A 20,965-nucleotide genomic window follows, 5' to 3' on the forward strand; every position below is an offset into this window, starting at 1 on the left:
CACAGGACCATCAAGTTTCTATGCTGAAGAAAGAACTTTTTGCTTAATGCTGACATTCTGAAATTGCTAGTAACTAAATCCAGACACTGATAGCGCGTAAAGCAAAATTTCAACCAAGTGCACTGAGCCCTTTCAAGTCCTCATGGTCAAAGTTTGGGACCTGATTGACAAATGGTCAGATCTCCCAATCAACTCGGTAATACCTAGGACGTTTCAGATGAATCTTAATGCCCGTAGTTGATTATCTGCCTCTATGATAAAGCACCTGGGTTCTAAAGCGAAAAAGATCAATCATGAAGCGATTGTAAGCATTTTGTGCATACTATTGACCTCTTCCTCTCGATTTACTTTGTGACATGGTTTTCATGTCACAGGCTTTACAGAGCCTCCATAACACGCTGGACAGAAATGGCTGTCCTTGAACATCATCCTTTAATCATCTGATAGGATCGCAAGTGAACTCCTGCCACAGACTGTCCTGGGCAGGCCTGTAGCATGACCGCCGTCCCTGGGTCAACCCCACGACAGACCTGCTCTACAACATGAAGATTGAGTTTCTGGGCCAAATCTGTCCATCTAGGTACACACATTATACTGGATAAGCTGTCGAATAGAAATGGGATGATCACGGTCTTCCAGGATTTCTTTGAGTTCAGGTGAGACTGGCAGCTGACTGCCTGCTATCCCCTCTGACTACTAAACAATCCACCTCAGGAAGAAAGGGCTCCTCTGACTCCTGGCTACAGTCTTTCAGAGGCTGAAGGCCTTGTTCATTTTTGTTCAGATGCTGAATTCTCTTAATTTGGATCCTCCAAAAACAGCATGGGAATTCCTTTTTAAACTATTCACATTAGAAATGCAGGGACAGCCCACTGGAACCCTCTGAGCTACTCTAGTCACCAACCCCAGGAAGGCCACCAGCTGATCCACTCGAGGCCTGTCTGCCCTCACTTCTATTGCTTGCTGCTAGACCGTGTGCCAAATTTCACCCTTTACCTGACCTGCCCAGGGATGACTCCAATAACCCAAGACTCTGAAAAGGAAAACGTCCTTGCAATTGTGCTACATTTCTGGAATGCTGCTCTGAATAAACCTAGCTGTTGACATATATGTTCTGAAACAACCTAGATATTTTGCTGAATTCACTGCTGGCACACAGATCAGTCAGGAGGCCTGGTAATGATCCAGGAAAGGATGAGAGATTTAGATGGGTTGAGGACTGGGAGAGCAAGAGAAGATTTGAAAGATTATTTCATGATTTTTAGCCTAAGAGACGGAAAAACAACGGAGGTGCCCTTAGCTGAGATGGGGAGGGGAAGGAAGAGGAGCATCTGGGAGGCGGAGAACACTAACAGTAAGATATCTCTGACACACATAAGTGCAGATACTAAACAGGAAAGTGGTCGTGTGAGTTCAGGAGGGACACCGAGGCCAGGTTCCACATCACCGCGACGATGGTGTAGTGAATGGCGCGCCCGCAGCTACATGTAACCTTGGCCACCTGACCTCCGCCAGCTGCTCCCACCTTCCCAGTGGACAAACCTCTCCCTTTTCTAATTCCTATTCCTTGCAGATTTACTTGCACTAAAAATTGGCCCCTCTGGTCTTCCAACCTATTTTTTTTCCAAATGATATGTGTTTACCTTGAGTGCTAGAAGATTCTCTACTGTACAGTCTTTATCAAGAGAAACGGACCTTCCAATAATCTCCTGGAGTGCCTCCCAGTGTCTTGGCTTGAGACAGGGGTTTCCCAGAGCCATGATAATAGGCAGCTCTTGCTTAAATTCGGTCACCGATTGCTTAAGATGGGTTACCATGTCGTTTTTAGGTAAACCTATAAATAGGGTTTATAGGGCAGAAGGTTATGATAAGTTCATTATATTTTTTTAAACCAGAAAACACGTCTGCTATTTAATGTAATTCAGCTTCTCAGTTATTAGTCTGCATTAAGATGATGGTTTTATTAACATCACCCTCCCAGAAGAGACAACTGTGGATTCAAACAAAGAGAAATAGTTACCAGGACTGGTGACTAAAATCCAAGACCATCGAAGCCAAGTTTTCTTGGAAAATCTGACACTAGGAAACGTCAGCTACCACAGAGTTTCACAGGTTTCTCTTGACTAGACAGACAGGTACGTGCATATACATTTCAAAGACTGTTACAGGTTTGGGGCTTTTAAAATCTGCTCAGTAAGGAGGAACATCAAGGGGGAACAAAAACCTGCAACAATCATGTCATAAAAAAATACTTAACACCGAAACGTGGAAATGTACGCAGAGATCTTGCCACAGACCAGCACTGGCCTGTCCTCTGGCGCTGACCAACCACGGCTGTCCGGGAGTCACAACCTCTGCAGTTGAAACTTCAAACCTCAAAACCTTTTTACTCAACTCTCAAAAGAAAAAGAGAGGAGGCCGAGAAACAGCCAGAGTTGTGGACCCAGAAGCACTGAAAAGCACACCTATCTCCTTGAATAGCCAATTGGCACAGATGGGGCTTCTTTTCTAAAACCATGTTGAATAATGGTTTTCAAGACCCAGTGAAATAAAAGGACAAGAGAATAACTTCTGTGGTTAAGTCTACATTTTGGCAAACAGCAGGATTTTACCTAGGAAACTATGTCTGCTTGGCACTCTACACTCCGTCCTCTGAAACAGACACAGGACAAAGCCCTGAGAAAAGGCGCACAGAATGAGTGCCACATCCAAGCAGTGAGGCTATGGGTGGTTTGTCCCCAGCTTTTCTCTTTTGTGAACTTTTCGTGGTATCATTCTATTTCTGGTATAATTCGAAATCAAGCAGCTTAAAGTATTTTTCTGGAGAGGAAATTATAGCTTGAGGTATAGGTGAAGGTGAGAGAGGGGCTTCAAAAGCCAACACTCTCTTGCCGGGTGAGATGAGACGCTCGCCTCGCGGAGAGGTCGGACCTTACAGAGTCGCCCAAACAGAAACAGCAGCTCTGGGTCGGCAAAGCTTCATGTCAGCAGAAGGGAAACCTCTCAAAATGACTTTTTAGCTATTTTGCCCACCGGCCAAAGCCAACTGCAGGCGTCAACAGTGAGGATCTGCGTGCGCACTCTGCATGTGTGGCCCGAGGAAGAGCCATGATCATGGCGAAGCATCTGCGGTTCTGCCTAGGGAAACAACTTCTAAAGAACACAGAACACTGTTATTAAGTACTTCGCATTTTTTTGCAAAGTTTTCATCTCTTTCTTGCTTCAGAAAACGATTCCTACCCCTATGCTCCCGTATTGCCTCTCCAGCCATTAACGGCCAGGCCTTGGCAGCAGGTAAAGAAATAAGGTCAAGGACAATGATCTTCCCGGCCCAGAGCCACTCTGTGTACAATCGTAGCGGGACCCTTGAGGAAGACACTTTTACCTTTCTCTAGGATGAGGATTTTGTGCATCCATTTTGAAACGTTTCTGTGGACTGATTCTATATCAATACTGTGAAGAGTACTAGTCCTCCATTCCCGAAAGAGTGTCCTCCACTCCTCTTGGACCTCCCACAGTATTTTCCTCAAGATGAGGTCGTATTCAATGTCCGAAACCTCCGCCAGGACCAGCTGTGTGATCTCCTCCATGTTCAGAGAGTGCATGTGCGACTGAGCGTCCTCGAAGCAGTGCTGGTAGCTGGAGTAGGTTTTAGCCTTGTGAGCTAGGGCGGCGGCTTCCTCTGTGAGAGCCTGTATCATCTCCACGGCAGTGTCCACGCGAGTGCTAGCGCTCAGCAGGACCGGAGTCCTTATCTAAAGCACGACAGGAAGACAGTCTGAGACATCGCAGCGGTCAGGACTTACACGTGTCTCACCAACAGCATCTGAGCCCATAATCGAAGCTTTAACCACCATCACCTGCAGAGACTGCCCTTAATTAATAATTATTTGTGTTTATTATGATTAATTTTAATTATTTATTATTACCATCACACCTATAATTTGTCATGGTCCTTCTCTATCTTGGGCTCTGTGGTCAGTAATACATTACCTTACTTACTAAATCCATACAACAAGCCTGAAAGATAGCTCATGTTTTTCACAGGTTTTCAAGGAAGTTCTAAAATTACAAGTAATTGTCACATCATCCAATGGTAAATGGCAGTTTCAGGGTATGGCCTCCGGGGCATGGTACTGACTCCAGAGGTTGTTTCCTTTTTCTGATCTTGTTTAACCTTGTACTACTATTTTTTTTTTTGGAAGATTGTATGTTTTAAAGTAATCTCTACACCCAACGTGGGGCTCGAACTCGCAACCCTGAGATCAAGAGTCGCATACTGCTCCACTGACTGAGACAGCCAGTCACCCCTAACTTTGTTCTATTTTTTTTTTTAAGATTTATTCATTTCAGACAGACAGAGAGAGAGAGAAAGCACAAGCGCATGAGTAGGGGGAGGGGCAGAGGCAGAGGGAGAAGCAGACTCCCCGCTGAGCAGGGAGCCCAGTGTGGGGCTGGATCCCAGGACCCAGAGATCATGACCTGAGCCAAAGGCAGATGCTTAACCATCTGAGCCACCCAGGCGCCCCTAACTTTGTTCTATTTTTATGGCACTTATCACATTTTGCCTTGTATTAGAGTTTAAGTATTGCACATGAAATTGTGGACGTTTGCAATAACCTCCAAAGACGTACGTAAAAGTTTGCCCTGATTTATCCCTTATTAAATTATAAACTTCTCAGAATTAAGGATGATTTCGTCCGTTTATTTTATTCTTGTTTTTAAGGATTTTATTTATTTATTTGACAGAGAGAGAGAGACAGCCAGCAAGAGAAGGAACACAAGCAGGGGAGTGGGAGAGGAAGAAGCAGGCTTCCCAGCAGAGCAGGGAGCCTGATGCGGGGCTCGATCCCAGGACCCTGGGATCATGCCCTGGGCCGAAGGCAGACCCTTAGTGACTGAGCCACCCAGGCACCCCTTGTCCATTTATTTTTGAACACCTCACAGAACCTAGTACAGTAAGATGTAGACAGCAGTTTTTATTAAAAAGTTACTGAACGAATAAATGAATTTGGATCCTATCACCTTATTCTTTTAAAAAATCCAACCCGTGGAATGGCAAGCAACACTGTGTTCTGTGTGGCGTGGTCACGCCACATAAAACTGATAAACGGCATTTGTGATAACGGATACCGCTGAATGTATGATCTGTAAAAGGGATGCTCATATAATGACATGTGATAAAGCTTTCCTTAGGCTTCTCCCATAGTTTTCCACTCATTAATAATTATTTATGTTTGTCAATGAGCTATCTCGAGGGGAGAGAGCTGGAGAAATGATCTTACTGGCTTATATGCGGATACATTTTGCCAGTCCTGGCAGCAGCGTTCCACTTGAGACCTTCACAGAATGATCTCAGCCATCAGGTATACAGATGAAGTCGTGTGAAGAGTCACACAAAGTCGGAAGACAGTACGTATGCCCCACCCTGGCTCTCCCCAGGGAGCAGCAACCGGAGAAGTCTGAAAGTAAAGAGTACAAGGCAGGCCGGGCATGCAGATGCTCATCCGAAGTGCCACCAGATTAGTGATAAATTGACCACGGTGTCCTTCTAGCAGACCCTGACCTCTGCTCGGTGGGCACTGTGGTGTGAGAGCTCAGGGAGAGCCTACTACTGGGGACTCAGGAGAGGTTCTGGCAAGCATTCTCTGCCTGACCACACCTTAGCCAGGCTCTGGAAGCTTCTCCGAGGCCCATCTGTGCACGTCTACGTCGAGGCCAGTTTCTGTGTACCAGAGCCCGCACCCGCCACGTCTGGTCAGGGCCCGCACCGTCCACCGCCCCAGGGGACGGGACTGGCTTCACTCTGGCCTATCTTTAGCCAGAATCCCATCCAGTTGGTTTGGCCAGAGTCCTCCCCTCCCCTGACATCTGCCCCGTTAATGCATCGGGCACCGACCCGTCCCGGTGCCCGGCTGGAGGGCTTCGCGGGCCCATGCTGTGTGCAGAGCCCAGTGGATGTCATGCTGTGTGCAGAGCCTAGCTGATCTCTACTGCGCTCTCTTTCCCTGCTGTCCGGACGGCTCTGACAAGCAGCCGGCTTCTTCTCCGACGGCAGCGGATGCTCACACAGCATGTGGAAGGCCTCGCTCTCTCTCCTGTTCTCTCCCCCCGGCCCTCAGGCATCCCAAGGGGGTGTACACGAAAACCTCAGGGGAGACAACTGTCCTCTCTTCCAGGGAGGTGCAACCCCGCCGACCGCTTGCTGCGTGTCTGCTGCTTTGCCGTAGATGTGTGTGCAGTTACGGAAGTGCCTGGCAGAGCGCAGTAACTGGCCGCCGCTTTCTGGCCAGAGGACTGAAGAGTGCCAGGAATGTGGAAAATTCTGGGATGATCACAGAGAGCAAGGGACTCCGGAAAGCCCCTGTGAGCCACACGCATGCAGATCTGCTCCTGTTCAGCACCTCGGAGACCTGGAGACGCGGCTGACAGACCACCACCCAGAGTGAGACTGAGCGCTGCATGGCGCACGGCGAGGTGGGGGGGGGATGCATCCAAGCAGTCCTGCCGAGGCTGTGACAACCACAATGACAACGGGACTGCGGCCCCAAGAGCGTGGGCTGGGTCTTGGGACTCAAACCTGACAAGGTCAGCTGCCTTCTGAAACAAAAATATCAACCTTCGTGTGGTTTAAATAAGACGGAGTCTTATAGCCTAATGTTTAATCCAAAATATACAACACAAAATTATTCAGCATATAAAAAATCAGGAAAATCTCAACTCACAGAAGAAGATTCATCAACAGACACCAATGCCTCGATGACACAGATTTTAAAATGACCCGACAAAGGATTTAAAGCAGGTATGATAAAAAATGCTCCACCAAAAAAATGATGAATATTCTTGAAAACAGTGGGGAAACACAAAGTCTTAGCTAAGAAATTTGAAAAAATATAGGGAAGAACCCAATGGAAAATTTAGAAGTGAAAACCATAATCGGCAGAAATGAAAGCTTATGGGGCGAGGCCCGGGAGGGGTGGGTAGAGGAGGGGGCCCCTTCCCAGGAGTTGCCCTTGGCCAAAAAGAGCTAAAGTCACCCACGACCAGGCCCCTGGGAGGGCTGCGGGTGCAGGAACGAAGGCTCAGCTCAGGACAGCTCTGCAGAGTCACCCCGGCTCTCGACTGTCACAGGGCCCCTGAACCCTTGGTGACAAGGACACCAACTCTCTCCTGTCCCAGCCCGACGCCCCCGGCCTGCTGTGTGCTTGCCCAGCACTCGGCAGTAAACTGACCGCAACACAGACCCCCATTTCAGGCGGTGTCCACCACCTCATACACTTCAACAAACGGAACCTGTGTCCACCCGAACCTTCTGTCTGTGAGCGTCTGTACATTTCAGTACGGTTTTAAAGGCTGCAGATGGGGTATGTGCATCAAGTGCTTTCATGACTGGTTTCATCTTCACTGTATTTGTGCGGAACGGTACAGATCAGCCGTGTCGATGGAGAAGCTGAAAACCCGGTAACTGCAGTAAGTCACGCTGCGTCTAATCCACGCTGGGCACTCACGCTGTACCGTCTCCCTGGGCCGCTAATACCTGGCAGCGCCGGCGAGGGCGGAGGGGGCACAGAGCGAGGCCCAGACACATGTCAGGGGCGGTTCAGCCCCCTGGGCCGGGGCCTCCTGTGGCCGACTGTTGAATCGTACGGAAAAGGTCACCACTTTGCCGTTGTTTGTTGTCTACATTCATTCATAATTGAAGAAAAGGCTACATTTCATTAGAGGTTAGAGAAAACAGACATGCAATTTCTCTTCCCAGTGAAGCTCACGAATCACCAAGATTCTGTCTGTGGATTCCAGGTTAACAACACCTGGATCAGATTAGTGACCTAAGACTCCACAGAAAGCAAATACCTATATGTTTAGGCCTATGCGAAACTAAGATCCCGCTGATATTTAATGAACAAAATACTGACCTTGGCCTTTAAGTTACTGAGGTCAACTCGTAGACCAGCGATGTGTGCTTCCAAATTGTCTCTGAATCTAGAAATAGCCGCATCTTTATTTGTTTTGCTTAACTTCATAGAAGTTTTCAGTTGGCCAAACCTGCCAAGAAGAATTTTGTATATGGCAATCTGCTCTTCTGAGATCTGGATCTGGTAATACCGAACAACGGAATGCAGCTGAGCAACCGTGGAGTACTCTTTTTCTAATACACATATTTTTGAGGAAATTGCATCCAAAAAAGTAAAATGTTCTACAAATTCTTCTATTTCAGTGGGATCAGAGTCCAGCTTTCGCAGTGATGACTCCACGACCTGCAATCGTTAACACATCAATGAGAATTATATAATGAGTTCTCACTATTTTACAAGGCTAATTATTCTTTTAATATCTCTCACTAACTTACATCACTATAATTCCACAAAAAAATGAAGACATCCTCTAAACATTATTCTAACTATGGTTTAAATACTACAGCATTAACATGCTCAAGTCCTTTCTATATGTTAACAGAGGGAACCGGAATGCACCTAAATAATTCTAAATAAATACTAAAATAAATACTAAAGACATAAAGGAAGTAATATTATGAATAACTTTGGTTCTGAGAAACAGACTTGTGGCTACAGCAAGGGTGTGGCTGCGTAACTGCTACCCTGTTCTGGGCACTGACGTGCTACTTCTCACCCCGTGCGGATAGCACGTTTGCTCATCAGGTGTTACTTCTCTAGTCTGCGCAGGAGGAAACAGAATCTCAGGGGAATTCATTAGCCTAAAATCAGAAATCTACTGAGTTACTGATTAAACCCAAATCTGATTCCAAATCCTATTTTTATCTAAGTGTATGTACTCATTATATGTATAATATCAATACTTTTCTAAGTGTGTGTCCATCATTCCATGAAATTTTCAAAATAATTGCATTTCTATACTCAAATTACAATTTTGTCATATTTTTTCCTCATGTTTCCAGGGCTCTTAATGAATACTCACGCATAATTTTGGAATCAATGTCATTTCAATGTTCAATTTCACAGCCTTGAATTAATTGCCTGGATGTCTCTAAGTTTTTGAACACTTTATTCTATTTGATTATAAAATAGATGCTCATACAAAAACGCTTTTCATATAGAAAATATCTATTATTCCGCCACTCAGAAACAACCCCTGTGAACCCACCCACAGTTTATGTGGACAGGCTTTATAACTAGAGAGGCTTGTGCTTGAATCCCAGCTCCAGAGCTTCCTAATGTGTGACCCTAAGCAAGTAGCTGTACTTTAATCAACTCGGATGATATAGTTTAGGAACAGGCTGATAGTGGTGCCTACTACGTTAACTGAAATTCATGACCAAAATAGAAGACAGTAAATATGGCTATCTTGACTCTAACCACAAATCCCGTTTAATGCCAGAAAAAAAGAAAGAAACATAGGAAAATGCCGATTTGTATCACAAAGAAAACAGGTAATCCCAATTTCTTGCAAAAAATAGCTGGTAGTGGGGCGCCTGGGTGGCACAGCGGTTAAGCGTCTGCCTTCGGCTCAGGGCGTGATCCCAGCGTTATGGGATCGAGCCCCACGTCAGGCTCCTCCGCTATGAGCCTGCTTCTTCCTCTCCCACTTCCCCTGCTTGTGTTCCCTCTCTCGCTGGCTGTCTCTATCTCTGTCGAATAAATAAATAAAATCTTAAAAAAAAAAAAATAGCTGGTAGAAACAGGTGAAATACACCCAAACTCCCTGTGTCACTGGTCGCACACTGATACCACAGACAGATCAGGATGGCAGAAGAAAGTCACAGACCAATTTCACTTGTAAGCGTAAGTGCAAACACCTTACAAATAACGTGCAAGTCAGTGCATGGGCGTGCTGGCAACTAAATCCACCAACCCAGGAGTCAGCTGTGCAACAAACCACATTTAGGACTGAAGAAAACAAATGTGTGATTATTCCAAGGGACGCAGAATAAGCATTTGATAAAACTCATTTATGATAAAAAATACTCTCATCAAAACAGGGGAACTTCCTTAACCACATAAATGGAAGCTACTCAAAGCCTCAGGAAATACGTAAAAACACACGTGGGGGCGTGCAGGCACCAGACAGAGGACGAATTAAACAACTTCCAAAACCGGTTCCTAAAAAAAATTATAGCTCAGGGGCGCCTGGGTAGCACAGTTGGTTAAGCATCCAACTCTTGATTTCAGCTCAGGTCGCGATCTCAGGGTCATAAGATCGAGCCCCATGTCAGGCTCCACACTCAGCGCTGGGTCCGCTTAGACTCTCTCCCTCTCCCTCTGCCCCTCCCTCTGCTTGCGCTCTCTCTCAAATAAATGAATAAATCTTAAAAATTATAGCTCAGAAAGTTTTCTGGAACTAAAACCCCGGACCCTTCTAACTGTAAAAATCCGGTTTGCAGTCTCACATTCATCCAGCACTATGTGCCAGAACGTGTTTAGGGTTGTATAATCTGTAACTCGTTTAACTCTCACAATCTTTCTAGGTACATCACTAATATTATCTCCAATTTACAGACAAAGAAACTGAGGTACAGCAAGAATAAGGATATTAACTAACGTCTTTCAAATAATAAATGGAAAAGCCAGGATTTTGTTTTTTTACAAAGTTTTGTTGAAGCAAATTTACATACAAAAGATGTTAACTGTATATCATGAGGAGGTGACTGTGTATTTACCTCCGTAATCCATACATAGAAAATGCTCCTTGCCCTAAAGATGCTGTGCCCCATCCCAAATAATCTCCTCCTTCTCCTGCCTCAGAAAACCCCCAGCTGCCTGGTGTGGCTACAGATTAGATTTGTCTTTGTCAAGTTCCGTATGGATGGAATCACCCGGCAGGCACGCCTCTGTCTGGCTTCTTTCGGTCAACATACTTTCGCAGTCCAACCAAACCGTACATGGCGCTTATTTGTTCTTTCTCACTGCTGACCGCGATCCCAAGGCGTGAATGCACCGCTTTTCTCCTTATTCGCCTCTTGAACGATCTCTGGATTGTTGACAGGTTTTGGCACTTGTGGGTAAAGCGTCTACGGCTATGTGAGTACAAGTCTCTGTGTGGACCTATTTTTATTTCTTGTAAGTAAGTAATGTGGAATGGGGTTGCTGGGTTGAATGGTAAGTGAAAATTTAACTTGACAAGAAATCCCCACTTTTCCAATGTGACTGCACCATTTTCATTGTCGCCAACAAGGTGTGAAAGTTCTAGTTCCTCCACATCCTTCTTAGAACTTGCTATTGTCAGTCTTTTAAATTCTAGCCATTTACACATGCGGTTTTCACTTCCCTGATGATTGTCAAGTTCAGAATATTTTGTATCTATTGGCCATCTTCTTTGGTGAAGGGTGGCAAACAAATTGTTTGGTCACAATGTTGTGTGCTATTGCATGGGACCCAGGGCTGTGCCAGCCACAGCTGCAGCCCTGGGTAAATAGTAGGGAACATGTGGTGTTATATTCTGGATCCTTTTATTACTTCCAGTGAAATCCTAGGAGATGAACTCATGCTAAAATAAGCTAAGCAGAGACTGAGGGGCTCCGATAAGAAAATTCTTCTCTGCCTTTTCCAGAGCCGACCTGAGAATTCTTTAATTCAAAGGCTTGCAGAACTGACACAGCTGTTTCTGCGCTCTGGGTGAAAGTGGTGGCTTCAAAGTGCCAGCCTTAGCAGGAGAGGAGACTAGAGCCCTTACCTCAAACTAGGAACCTTCACTGAAGACGGTGGGACAACAGGATTGGCAGGAACCTTGCTGGCAGAGACTATGAAGTGTGTAACTTTTCCTCCCAAGACTATGTTCCAAACAGCGTCAGATACGGAACCATACTTTTAGGGCAGAGAGGGAAGTGTCAAGCACAGACAGCAGCCAAAAATAAAAAGTTCTCAGGCTTCAAAATCATGTCTAGACTTAAGTGTGAAATTAACCAGAAGCAAATAGGAAAAAATTATTTTAAGAAGTCCGAGTCTAATAATCATCAGTGGCATTTCCTAAGGCATACGCAGGTGTCCCAACTCATGCCAAGAGGAGGTTCACTGGTGTACCTGCTCAGGGTCCAGCAAGTACAAGCCCGCGATGCCCGGCCTGGATGAGGTGGTGAAGAACAGCAAACCCAGAGAGACATCCTACAGGGCCTAACTGGGGGTCACCGAGGACAAGAGACACTTTCCCAGAGACGTGAGGCAGAGGCTGCCAGACTGACCAACCACAGAGCTTACTCTATCCTCAAAGAAAGGAACGCTTGGTATTTCTGTCCAGCGAGATGTGATATTTGCTCTAGACCACCTGAGACAGCTATTTCCCCACTTTCTTCTTCACAGGGTGAGGTTTCAGTTAAATGTATCCAGTTCCCTCTCCACCAGTTTATACTGGGCGAGCGGGGGGCTTCTATCGTATTTACAGCTCACTGGAACACTAAGCGCCACGCTGCACCTGACAGAGTGCGCACGGCGGGGTGGGGGGCAACACTCACCCCCACTCCTGATGTCTCCATGAGGCAGGGGGCCCCGGTCGTCCAGCCTTCCTGGTGGCCCCTCCCCTCCACACTCACTTCCTGGGAAGGTGAAGTGACTCCTGTGACTGGTGAGTTTGGAAGGAGGACGTGGACGGGCAGAGCCTAGACACTTCCTCTCCAAAGCCGACCTGTCCACCAAGCGTACGTGTTCCTCTCGCTCACTGCAGCCAGGATGTTGGTCACGTTTCAGGGCAACCAGTGCTGAGTGGGCGAAGTCCCTCCCTAACTCTGAGCTGCAGTTTGGGGAAGGTTAATTTTAAATGAACAGAAACCATATTCTCCAAGGTCCACTTCATTAGTGGGACCTAATTGCACTTTAATCTCTTTTTGCCTTAACCTGTTGTCTTCCTTCTCAGTCGGCTCAGTACTCAGCCAGCTAAGAGCGGCGACATTTGTGACGCCCCCTAAAACTCAGTATGTGGGAAGAAGGGTGTGAACAGCCAAGGCATCGACTGTGGCAGATACGGCAAGTCGTCTGACTTGAAACGCAAGCCACTCCATCTTTTGCTTGCTTTCCTCAACTACTGAGGAAGAGGCGCTTACAACGTGCCAGCTCAGGTCCTTCTGCAGCTGAGGCGGCTCTGTGACCCGGTCCTGGCAATGACAACTGAACGAAAATGCACCACGCTGCTGCTTCTGCGTCCCCGTATTTTCTGCCTCGAGCGCGAGCACAGGGCCTGTGGGGCAGCCGCCGTCATCGGAAAGAGGCCTGGCTCCTTGCCCGCCGGGCAGCCACGGTGCCAGCCTGCCTCGCCAGCACTGAGACGTCGTCTTGCATCAAAGAAACCGCTGTGTAAGAGACTTTTTTTTTTTTTTTTTGGTTATCTGATACTTGTTGGGGAATACAACCCTAAGTGAAAGAGAGAGTAATTTTGTGTATGTTTTAGGATTGCTGTGGTTCTAAAGATAGACACTTTTCAATCTTCTCTTAAACTCTATGTAGCACTAAAAACTACTAAATGTTCCCTCTTTCTCAAAACACTCCCTTGCCTTCCTCAACCTGTCTGGTTGCTCCTTCTCAGGGGACCCTGCAGGCTCCTCTCCATCTCACAACCTCCTACACATTGGCATTCTTCAGGCTTCTGCTGCGGGGTTCTTTTCCTTCCTCATGACACACCTAACAGGTGCATTCTCCTGAAGGATGACGTCAAAGACACCTGTATGCTGGTTACTTAACCATATGCTTCCGGTCCGATGGCTGGACACGCACAGCCGCACGTCTCTGCCTGACGGTTACGCAGTGAAGCAAGCCCTGTGCCCCCGCCCGTGCACTGCAGCCCTGCTCACCCTGCGGCCCAATGCACAAGCTCAAAGTATCGTTCATTCCTTTCTCTTATTCCTTAAATTCTGCCAATCACGACATCTGCCATCTCTTAAATGGATCTCAAAGCCATCTGCTGCTCAGACCCCACACTTTTTTGTTCTTTCTCACTGTTACTGCCCTGCTTCGAGCGCTCATCACCACTCCCCTAGATGCCAGAAACAGCTTTCCTCCTGTCCTGTCCCACTTTAATCCACTCTTTATGCCAGAGCGCGCCCTACAAAATGCAAGTTGTATCATGTCATTTCCATGTTTATAATTTTGCAACGATTCCCAACAGGGAAAAGACGTAACAAGGAACAGGGGTGCCATTTTGGAAATGGTGGACAGAGAATGTTTCTTTGAGGAAATGATATCTGATCAGAGACCCAAACAAGTGTTAATACATATTAGAATTTTCTGAGGATAACACTCATCATTTGTAGTTCCTAAGTACATATTTTAAATTAATAATCTAATAATCATAGAGATTCTCATGCCACAGGAATTTCCACAATACTTACTTCAAGTAGATTTGTATTCTTTCTTTCAATTACAGATCGCAAGAGGTTCTGGATCAGATGTATGACATTCTCAACATATGGTAAGCACTCTGACTGATAACTGAGACTTACAACTTTGAAAATACCAATGCGTTTCTCAATGGCCATATTAATAATATACTGAAGATAGTTTCTGAATTTAGCCAGGAGAGTTTTAAACTGTGTTGCAGTCAGTTCGTCCATCGATGAGATTTTCATACTCATGGCTTTGGCCTTCTGTACCATGGAACAGTATTTTATAAACTTGCAGCTGTAAACATTAACTTGCCCCATGGAACTTCCAACAACAGTCAGGAGACTGGCAATCTGTAAATAAAGCGTTAACAAGTCAGAATTGTAAGAGCAACGAGTGTGGGCTGACAGGCTGATGGTTCTGTCAGAATGCATACAACAGTTCTCTGTGAAGAACCCACACTAGAGAACTACGTTGGAAACCTAAGACTAAGAAATTTAGATGGCTGGGGCGCCTGGGTAGCGCAGTCGTTAAAAAAGCGTCTGCCTTCGGCTCAGGGCGTGATCCTGGCGTTCCGGGATCGAGTCCCACGTCAGGCTCCTCCGCTGTGAGCCTGCTTCTTCCTCTCCCACTCCCTCTGCTGTGTTCCCTCTCTCGCTGGCTGTCTCTCTGTCACATAAATAAATAAAATCTTTAAAAAAAAAAAAAATTTAGATGGCTTTTTCAATATTTAGGCCATTTCTCTTTCTGGTCAGCATGTTGTCTGAAGCCACTAGAAACACTGGTCATGTGCTCCTGTGCCTGCCATCCTGCTTTAGAGCACACAGATGCTCTGTGCGCAGCCCCGCACAAGGGCAGGTCCGTGGACTGCTGTGACCTCGCCCAATTCCCAAGACATGGCTCCCTGCCAGGCAGAATCTGATCCAAGCGGAGATGATGAGATTCTCCTGTGGGTCTGAACCACAATACCCAGCGGGATCGTAATGGGGGCGCCCCGGCCACGGCAAGTCAACACACTGGCAAGTCAGTATTAGGGGGAACCATAAAAGAGAAAGCTCCTTTTCATAGCAGAAGTTGGAAAAAACAAAAGAGGTGAACGGAGCCGGAAGCCCATGAGCAGGACAGATGGGGAGATGAGTTGGAAAATGACACTTCCATTGCTGTAAGTTAGGACACTCCAATTTTTCAGTAAATCCCTTTAATCTAAGAATCTCAGTGGGTTTCTGCTCCTAGAGCCAAGTAGTCCCTAAGAGAAACTGTTTTTAAACTTACTTTATTTTGGTAGGTAGGATCCATTTCAAAAAGGATCTGACAATCTGGCCATCTGGCTGGCTTCTTATAGGCCATTCCACTTTCACTCTTATTAGGTAAATTTGTAATTAAAACCGATTCAGTAAAGAGAGACAGGCGAGGATCTCGGCAAAGAGGAATAATCTTGGCTAAAATACATAATTCAAAAGTTAGTATTTTCAGGAGTCCCACCGAAAGCAACACCTTAAAATTATCCATGAATCTAAAACTACTGGAAACTGAGGCTGACTTATTATAAGGGCTAGAGAGTGTTCTATCCTGATAAATGGAATTTAAGACAGGTGTACAAGTTTGGATTTAATTTTATGGGAACAACAGAATCACTCACAGGTACTGGATGGCGGTGGGCCAAGGCATAATTAAAATAGAAGCTGAGAAAAATCGTTAGGTTGAGAAGTAGTTGAAATGTCTGTGCTACGTGATGCCACGTGGAGAGCATGAGACCAACAGTGAGGAGACAGAGGAGACAAGCCTGCACCAGCAGTGTGTTTCCAGTCTAGCGGAACACCAATGTCTGCAGGCAAACACACACACAAGCAAACAGAACAAAACTTCCACTTCCACTTCATACGTTATGTGAAATTAACTCACAGTGAATCATATACCTAAATACAAAGCACAAATTTATAAATATTCCAAGAGAAAATACAGGAAAAATCTGTGTGACTTTGAGTTAGACCAAGAGTTTGTAGATACCAAAGCATAATCCACAACAGGAAAAAAAATTGATAACCTGTACTTTACCAGAGTTAAGAAGGTTAGTTCTGTGAGAAAGCATGAAAAGATAAGGCACAGACTGGGAGAAAATGTTTGCAAATCTTTCTGATAAAAGACTGGTATCCAGAGCACATATAAAGACCTCTCGCAACTTGACAACAAGGAAACAAACATTCCAAAAAAAAAAATTAGCAAAAGGTCTAAAGATCTGACCACAAAAAAATGTACACGAGCAAATGTATATAAACATATGAAAAGATGAATATTAGTCATTAGCGAAATGTAAATTAAACCACAATGAGATTATCACCACACACCTATTACAATAGCTAAATTTTTTTTAATGATCTTACAACACCAAGTGCTGACAAGGATGCAGAGTGACTGGAACTTTATACGTTGTTGGTAGGAAAGCAAAACGATACAACCACTTCGCAATTTTCATAAAATTAAACATATACCTACCATACGGCCCAGCAATCCCACCCGTGATTAACACCCAAAAGAAAACTTATGTTCATCCAAAAACGTGTATGTGAATGTTTACAGCAATTTAGTTCACCGTTGCCCCAAACTGGAAAAGCCCAATGCGAGTGGATAAACTGAGGTACACCCACACAACAGAACACAACTCAGCAACAAAAAGGAACCAGGCTATTGTTTCATGCAACAATATGGATGCATTTGAAATGCATTTTTCTGTGTGAAAATAGCCGTTCTGGAAAAGGCAGGCCAGGGGTCAGGGACAAGAGGGTGCAGAGGAGGGTCTGACCGCCCAGGCACAGCACGGGGAAGCTGGGCATGCGTGGAGTTCGGGGGGTGCAAGTGGAGCTGTCGAGCCCGCACGACGCGAGCCACGCGGAGGGAATCTTGACACAGGCAAAGTTCTGAAGAACCAACCAGGTGGCGGGGAGAACCCGAGATGGAATACCGACTGGGACAAAGTAACCTTGCTACCTCACCGAAGTAACCCTCACCGAAGAGGGTGGAGAACAAAGAAGTTGACAAGGAACTTTGGAAAACTGTCTTGATTGAAAACGAGGACCGGGGGGTGGGGGGGTGGAGAACAGCACCCAAGCACTGTGCGTTAGTTGACACATTTGCTTCTCAAGGAGGTCAGAGTCCCAATTCTGACATGACCTTCCATGTGGGACACAGAAGTACCTGACTGATGCTTCCCACATGGACTTCCTAGCTCCTTTCACTGCCAGGCCTCACAGCAGCGCCACTTCTGTAAGTCACAGGCACGTCCTAGGGCTGGGGCAAAGAACGACAAGAGGGCCCGGGGGCACCCCGTGGCCCCAGAAGCTACAGCGGCCACCACAAAGGGTGAGGGTAAGGTGAAAGCGCACAGGACCCATCTGGAAAGAACTGTTCTGCAAAAGCAAAGCCAGACAGTTTGAGCAACAAAAGAAGTAACAGTAATAGTCTGTTATACTCCCCAGACGAAAACAAGCACCAGCGAACCTAGGACATTCCTGGGGGAGAGAAGAAGTTCCAGAATTACAGCAGTATAGTACTGTTCCTGAGTTACAGACAGATCAACTATATAGTCCATAAATAAACATACTAAAACAGAATAAATGATAAAAGTGGCATTTCAAACCAGTGAGGGTGAGGAATGGATTTCTCAGTGAATGGTACTGGGACAGACAGACAATCAGTTGTCTGGGAAAAAATGACAAGTTCACAAATGCCAAATAAATGTTAGAGCAATCAAATATTTAAATATAAAAATGAAATCACAATAGAATTAGAAGACAAGCAGGAGAATGGTTTTTATGATGTGGTCACTGGGCAAGCCTGTCTAACTAGGGCACCACATCCCGGAGCCTTGTCTAAAGGCTCTGCATGTGTCATACCATAAAGATAATGTTCTGCATGGCAAAAATATCACCATAAAATCAAGCCAAACAACCTACTTATTTTTCTTAAAACTCATTATCAAAGATTAAGGATTAATTTTCTTAATCCAAAAGAACCACAGATCAGTAAGAGAAAGACTTCAGACGCATCAGGTTCACTCTCACGGTTACTGTGTGAGAAGATCCTGTGGAAGCCACAAGCTCCGCGCTGGAGGTGAACGGCATGACCGCGTGTAGTCACGAGCATGTTTAAGTCTGCACTCACAGTTAAACATCTTATTGCACATTAATGTAATGGAATATTATACAGCCATCTAAGTGACAATTATAAGAGCACACACAGCAACGTGGAAAATGTCTAGAATATAATGCTAAGTGATAATGAAATATTTTAAATATAAGTTTCACTAATGGATGCCAACGAAAGTAAAAATGCAAAATGCAAATAGCTGTTATATGAGGGTGGCTGGTATGATGGGGTGATCAAGATGTTTTATTTTTCTCAGGTGAATATATAAGCACACATACATATATGTATACATACATACATACATATATGAATATGTACACAGATCACTGAATACGTATTTCTATAAATAAATAACTGAACAAAGAAATGGATTCACTAATTAATTAGTGGCAAGATCCACAAATAAATGCTAAAATTCATGGGCAAAATTTTCAGAAGAAACAAAGATATCTGACCATCTCAAGACATCCCTCCCCAAATTTATTAGTAACAAGAGGAAATATAAACATTTAAAGACTTGACAAGGGTCCTGCTATTTTAAGATCTTTATAAGACTTAGATCATGGAGAAGGGATAAATTCATGGGTTGGGCTAGTAATAGCCATGTAATTTCAGATTGTATACACATAGCTAGAAAAGAATTAATAAAAATCCATTTAAGATGGAAACAATATCTTTGTTACGCTATAAGATATGGCTTATTTAAGTCTCATAGAATTTTGTAGTATGTATCATTGAAAAAATCCAAACCTTAGCCTATTTTCCTAATTCCCATCCTTTACACTCTATGGCTGTATGTGTAATTCACACATTCTCAAATAATCCCAAGTTCACATTGACTGATCCCAAAGACTGGGAACTTCTGATCTCCCGATACACTGTACTGTGTGCCGATCTCTGGGTATAAGCATCAAATGCCTACATCTAAGAAAATATTGCCAAAGGAGACAATGTGATCTAGTTAAGTTTTTTTTTTTTTTTTTTTTTTTTAAAGATTTTATTTATTTATTTGACAGAGAGAGACAGCCAGCGAGAGAGGGAACACAGCAGGGGGAGTGGGAGAGGAAGAAGCAGGCTCACAGCAGAGGAGCCTGATGTGGGACTCGATCCCGGTACGCCAGGATCACGCCCTGAGCCGAAGGCAGACGCTTTTTAACGACTGCGCCACCCAGGCGCCCCTAGTTAAGTTTTTAAAATACTTACTTATACATTTTTCAATGTCAGTCACCATATTTTGAATTTTTATCGAAAACTCTAATCTGTTGGGAGCTAAGAAGAGATTTGTAGCAAATTTCGAAAATCTGAGAAAATAAAAGCTTATTTCAGAAAAATGCAGTAACTAATACAAATTTTAATTACTTGTAATTTTTAAAATGTCTACTACTTACTCATCATACATGTATTTATTCTCAAAATCAGCCATAATTTCCATGTCTGTAAGAATCCATTGAAAAAAAGAGAGAATAAAACACTGATATTTAAAGCAGCTAAATGGCCAACTGATATGTGTCCGTGGTTCCCAAACACCACTGGAAAGGTCATTTGAAAAGTAGTGTTCGAGCAGGACAACTCACCCCCAGATCCTGACCGAGTTCGAGAGTCTGAACTGTTCACAAGCACCCCAGGTGGTGTTCATCCTCATGGAGGGGGGTCCTCAGGTCCCCATTAGTGAGAAATAGTGTGAGTACGACAACCGAATGAATGATGGTGTTATTACTTACACGCACCACAAATGATCTCAGTTTATGCTCACGTTGAGCATTCTTAACATTTATAACCTAGTCACGGACCACATATAAACTACTGTAATTTTCTCTCATTTGTCTTTTCCAGCTATTAGGACATTTCCCTTCATTCTTAATAGTCTCCTTCCTCTTACCTGAAAGAATTCCATCAAAGTTGGAAGAGGCTTTTTTTGGTTTTTTCATTATTGGCAGGTCTTCACTTGAGCGTTTTATGACACAACCGACTTCATTTTTTGATGCCTCATCTTCTTCAAACAACTCAGATTCTTCTGAGGACTTCTCAGACTCATGACAGTTCTCTGTGGAACTTTCTGAAGAGTCACTCTCTTCGGGAACGCTCAAGTGTAGAGTGACTTCAAATACCGGTGCATATATTTTTCTCAAATCCTCAGCTACTTTAATACTATTCAAAATCTAATGAACAGACATGTTAGGATGATGGTGACAATATGTAACTGAAAGAATATTCCTTTAAATTAGGATGATGCAGATCTAACTTTTAAATGATCAATAATAACTTCAGTATAACTGAAGAACATTATATTACCACATAACTGACATCTGCATGTTAAGACAAGTTAATATAAAACACAGGATACATTATAATGCAGCAGTTTCCCCCAGAAGACTGTAAGTTAATGCCAGAGTGGCTACATAGTAATCATTTGAGAGCTTATTAAAAATACAAATTCTTAGGCCTTATCCCCAGAGATTATGAGTTAAAAGGTCAGGGGCATGGCCCAAGAATCTTTTGTTTTTTAACTGAAGTATAATTAACATACAATGTTGTATTTG

The 20,965-nt window shown here is 44.5% G+C and overlaps 1 protein-coding gene across 1 annotated transcript in view; it reads right to left on the bottom strand.

Moving 5' to 3' along the window:
* Positions 1–20,965, bottom strand: part of DNAH14 (dynein axonemal heavy chain 14) — a 321,838-nt gene that overhangs the window by 215,936 nt on the left and 84,937 nt on the right. The window contains exons 16-23 of the mRNA XM_057315759.1: positions 20,305–20,584; positions 19,814–19,859; positions 19,629–19,726; positions 15,555–15,721; positions 14,291–14,635; positions 7,917–8,258; positions 3,386–3,755; positions 1,644–1,834 (exon numbers count right to left, since the gene is read on the bottom strand). Coding sequence (XP_057171742.1) covers positions 1,644–1,834; positions 3,386–3,755; positions 7,917–8,258; positions 14,291–14,635; positions 15,555–15,721; positions 19,629–19,726; positions 19,814–19,859; positions 20,305–20,584 — 1,839 coding nt within the window. The remainder of the gene's footprint in view (positions 1–1,643; positions 1,835–3,385; positions 3,756–7,916; positions 8,259–14,290; positions 14,636–15,554; positions 15,722–19,628; positions 19,727–19,813; positions 19,860–20,304; positions 20,585–20,965) is intronic.

This window comes from Ursus arctos, unplaced genomic scaffold (assembly GCF_023065955.2).
Source record: "Ursus arctos isolate Adak ecotype North America unplaced genomic scaffold, UrsArc2.0 scaffold_2, whole genome shotgun sequence".
Taxonomy (NCBI): Eukaryota; Metazoa; Chordata; class Mammalia; order Carnivora; family Ursidae; genus Ursus; species Ursus arctos.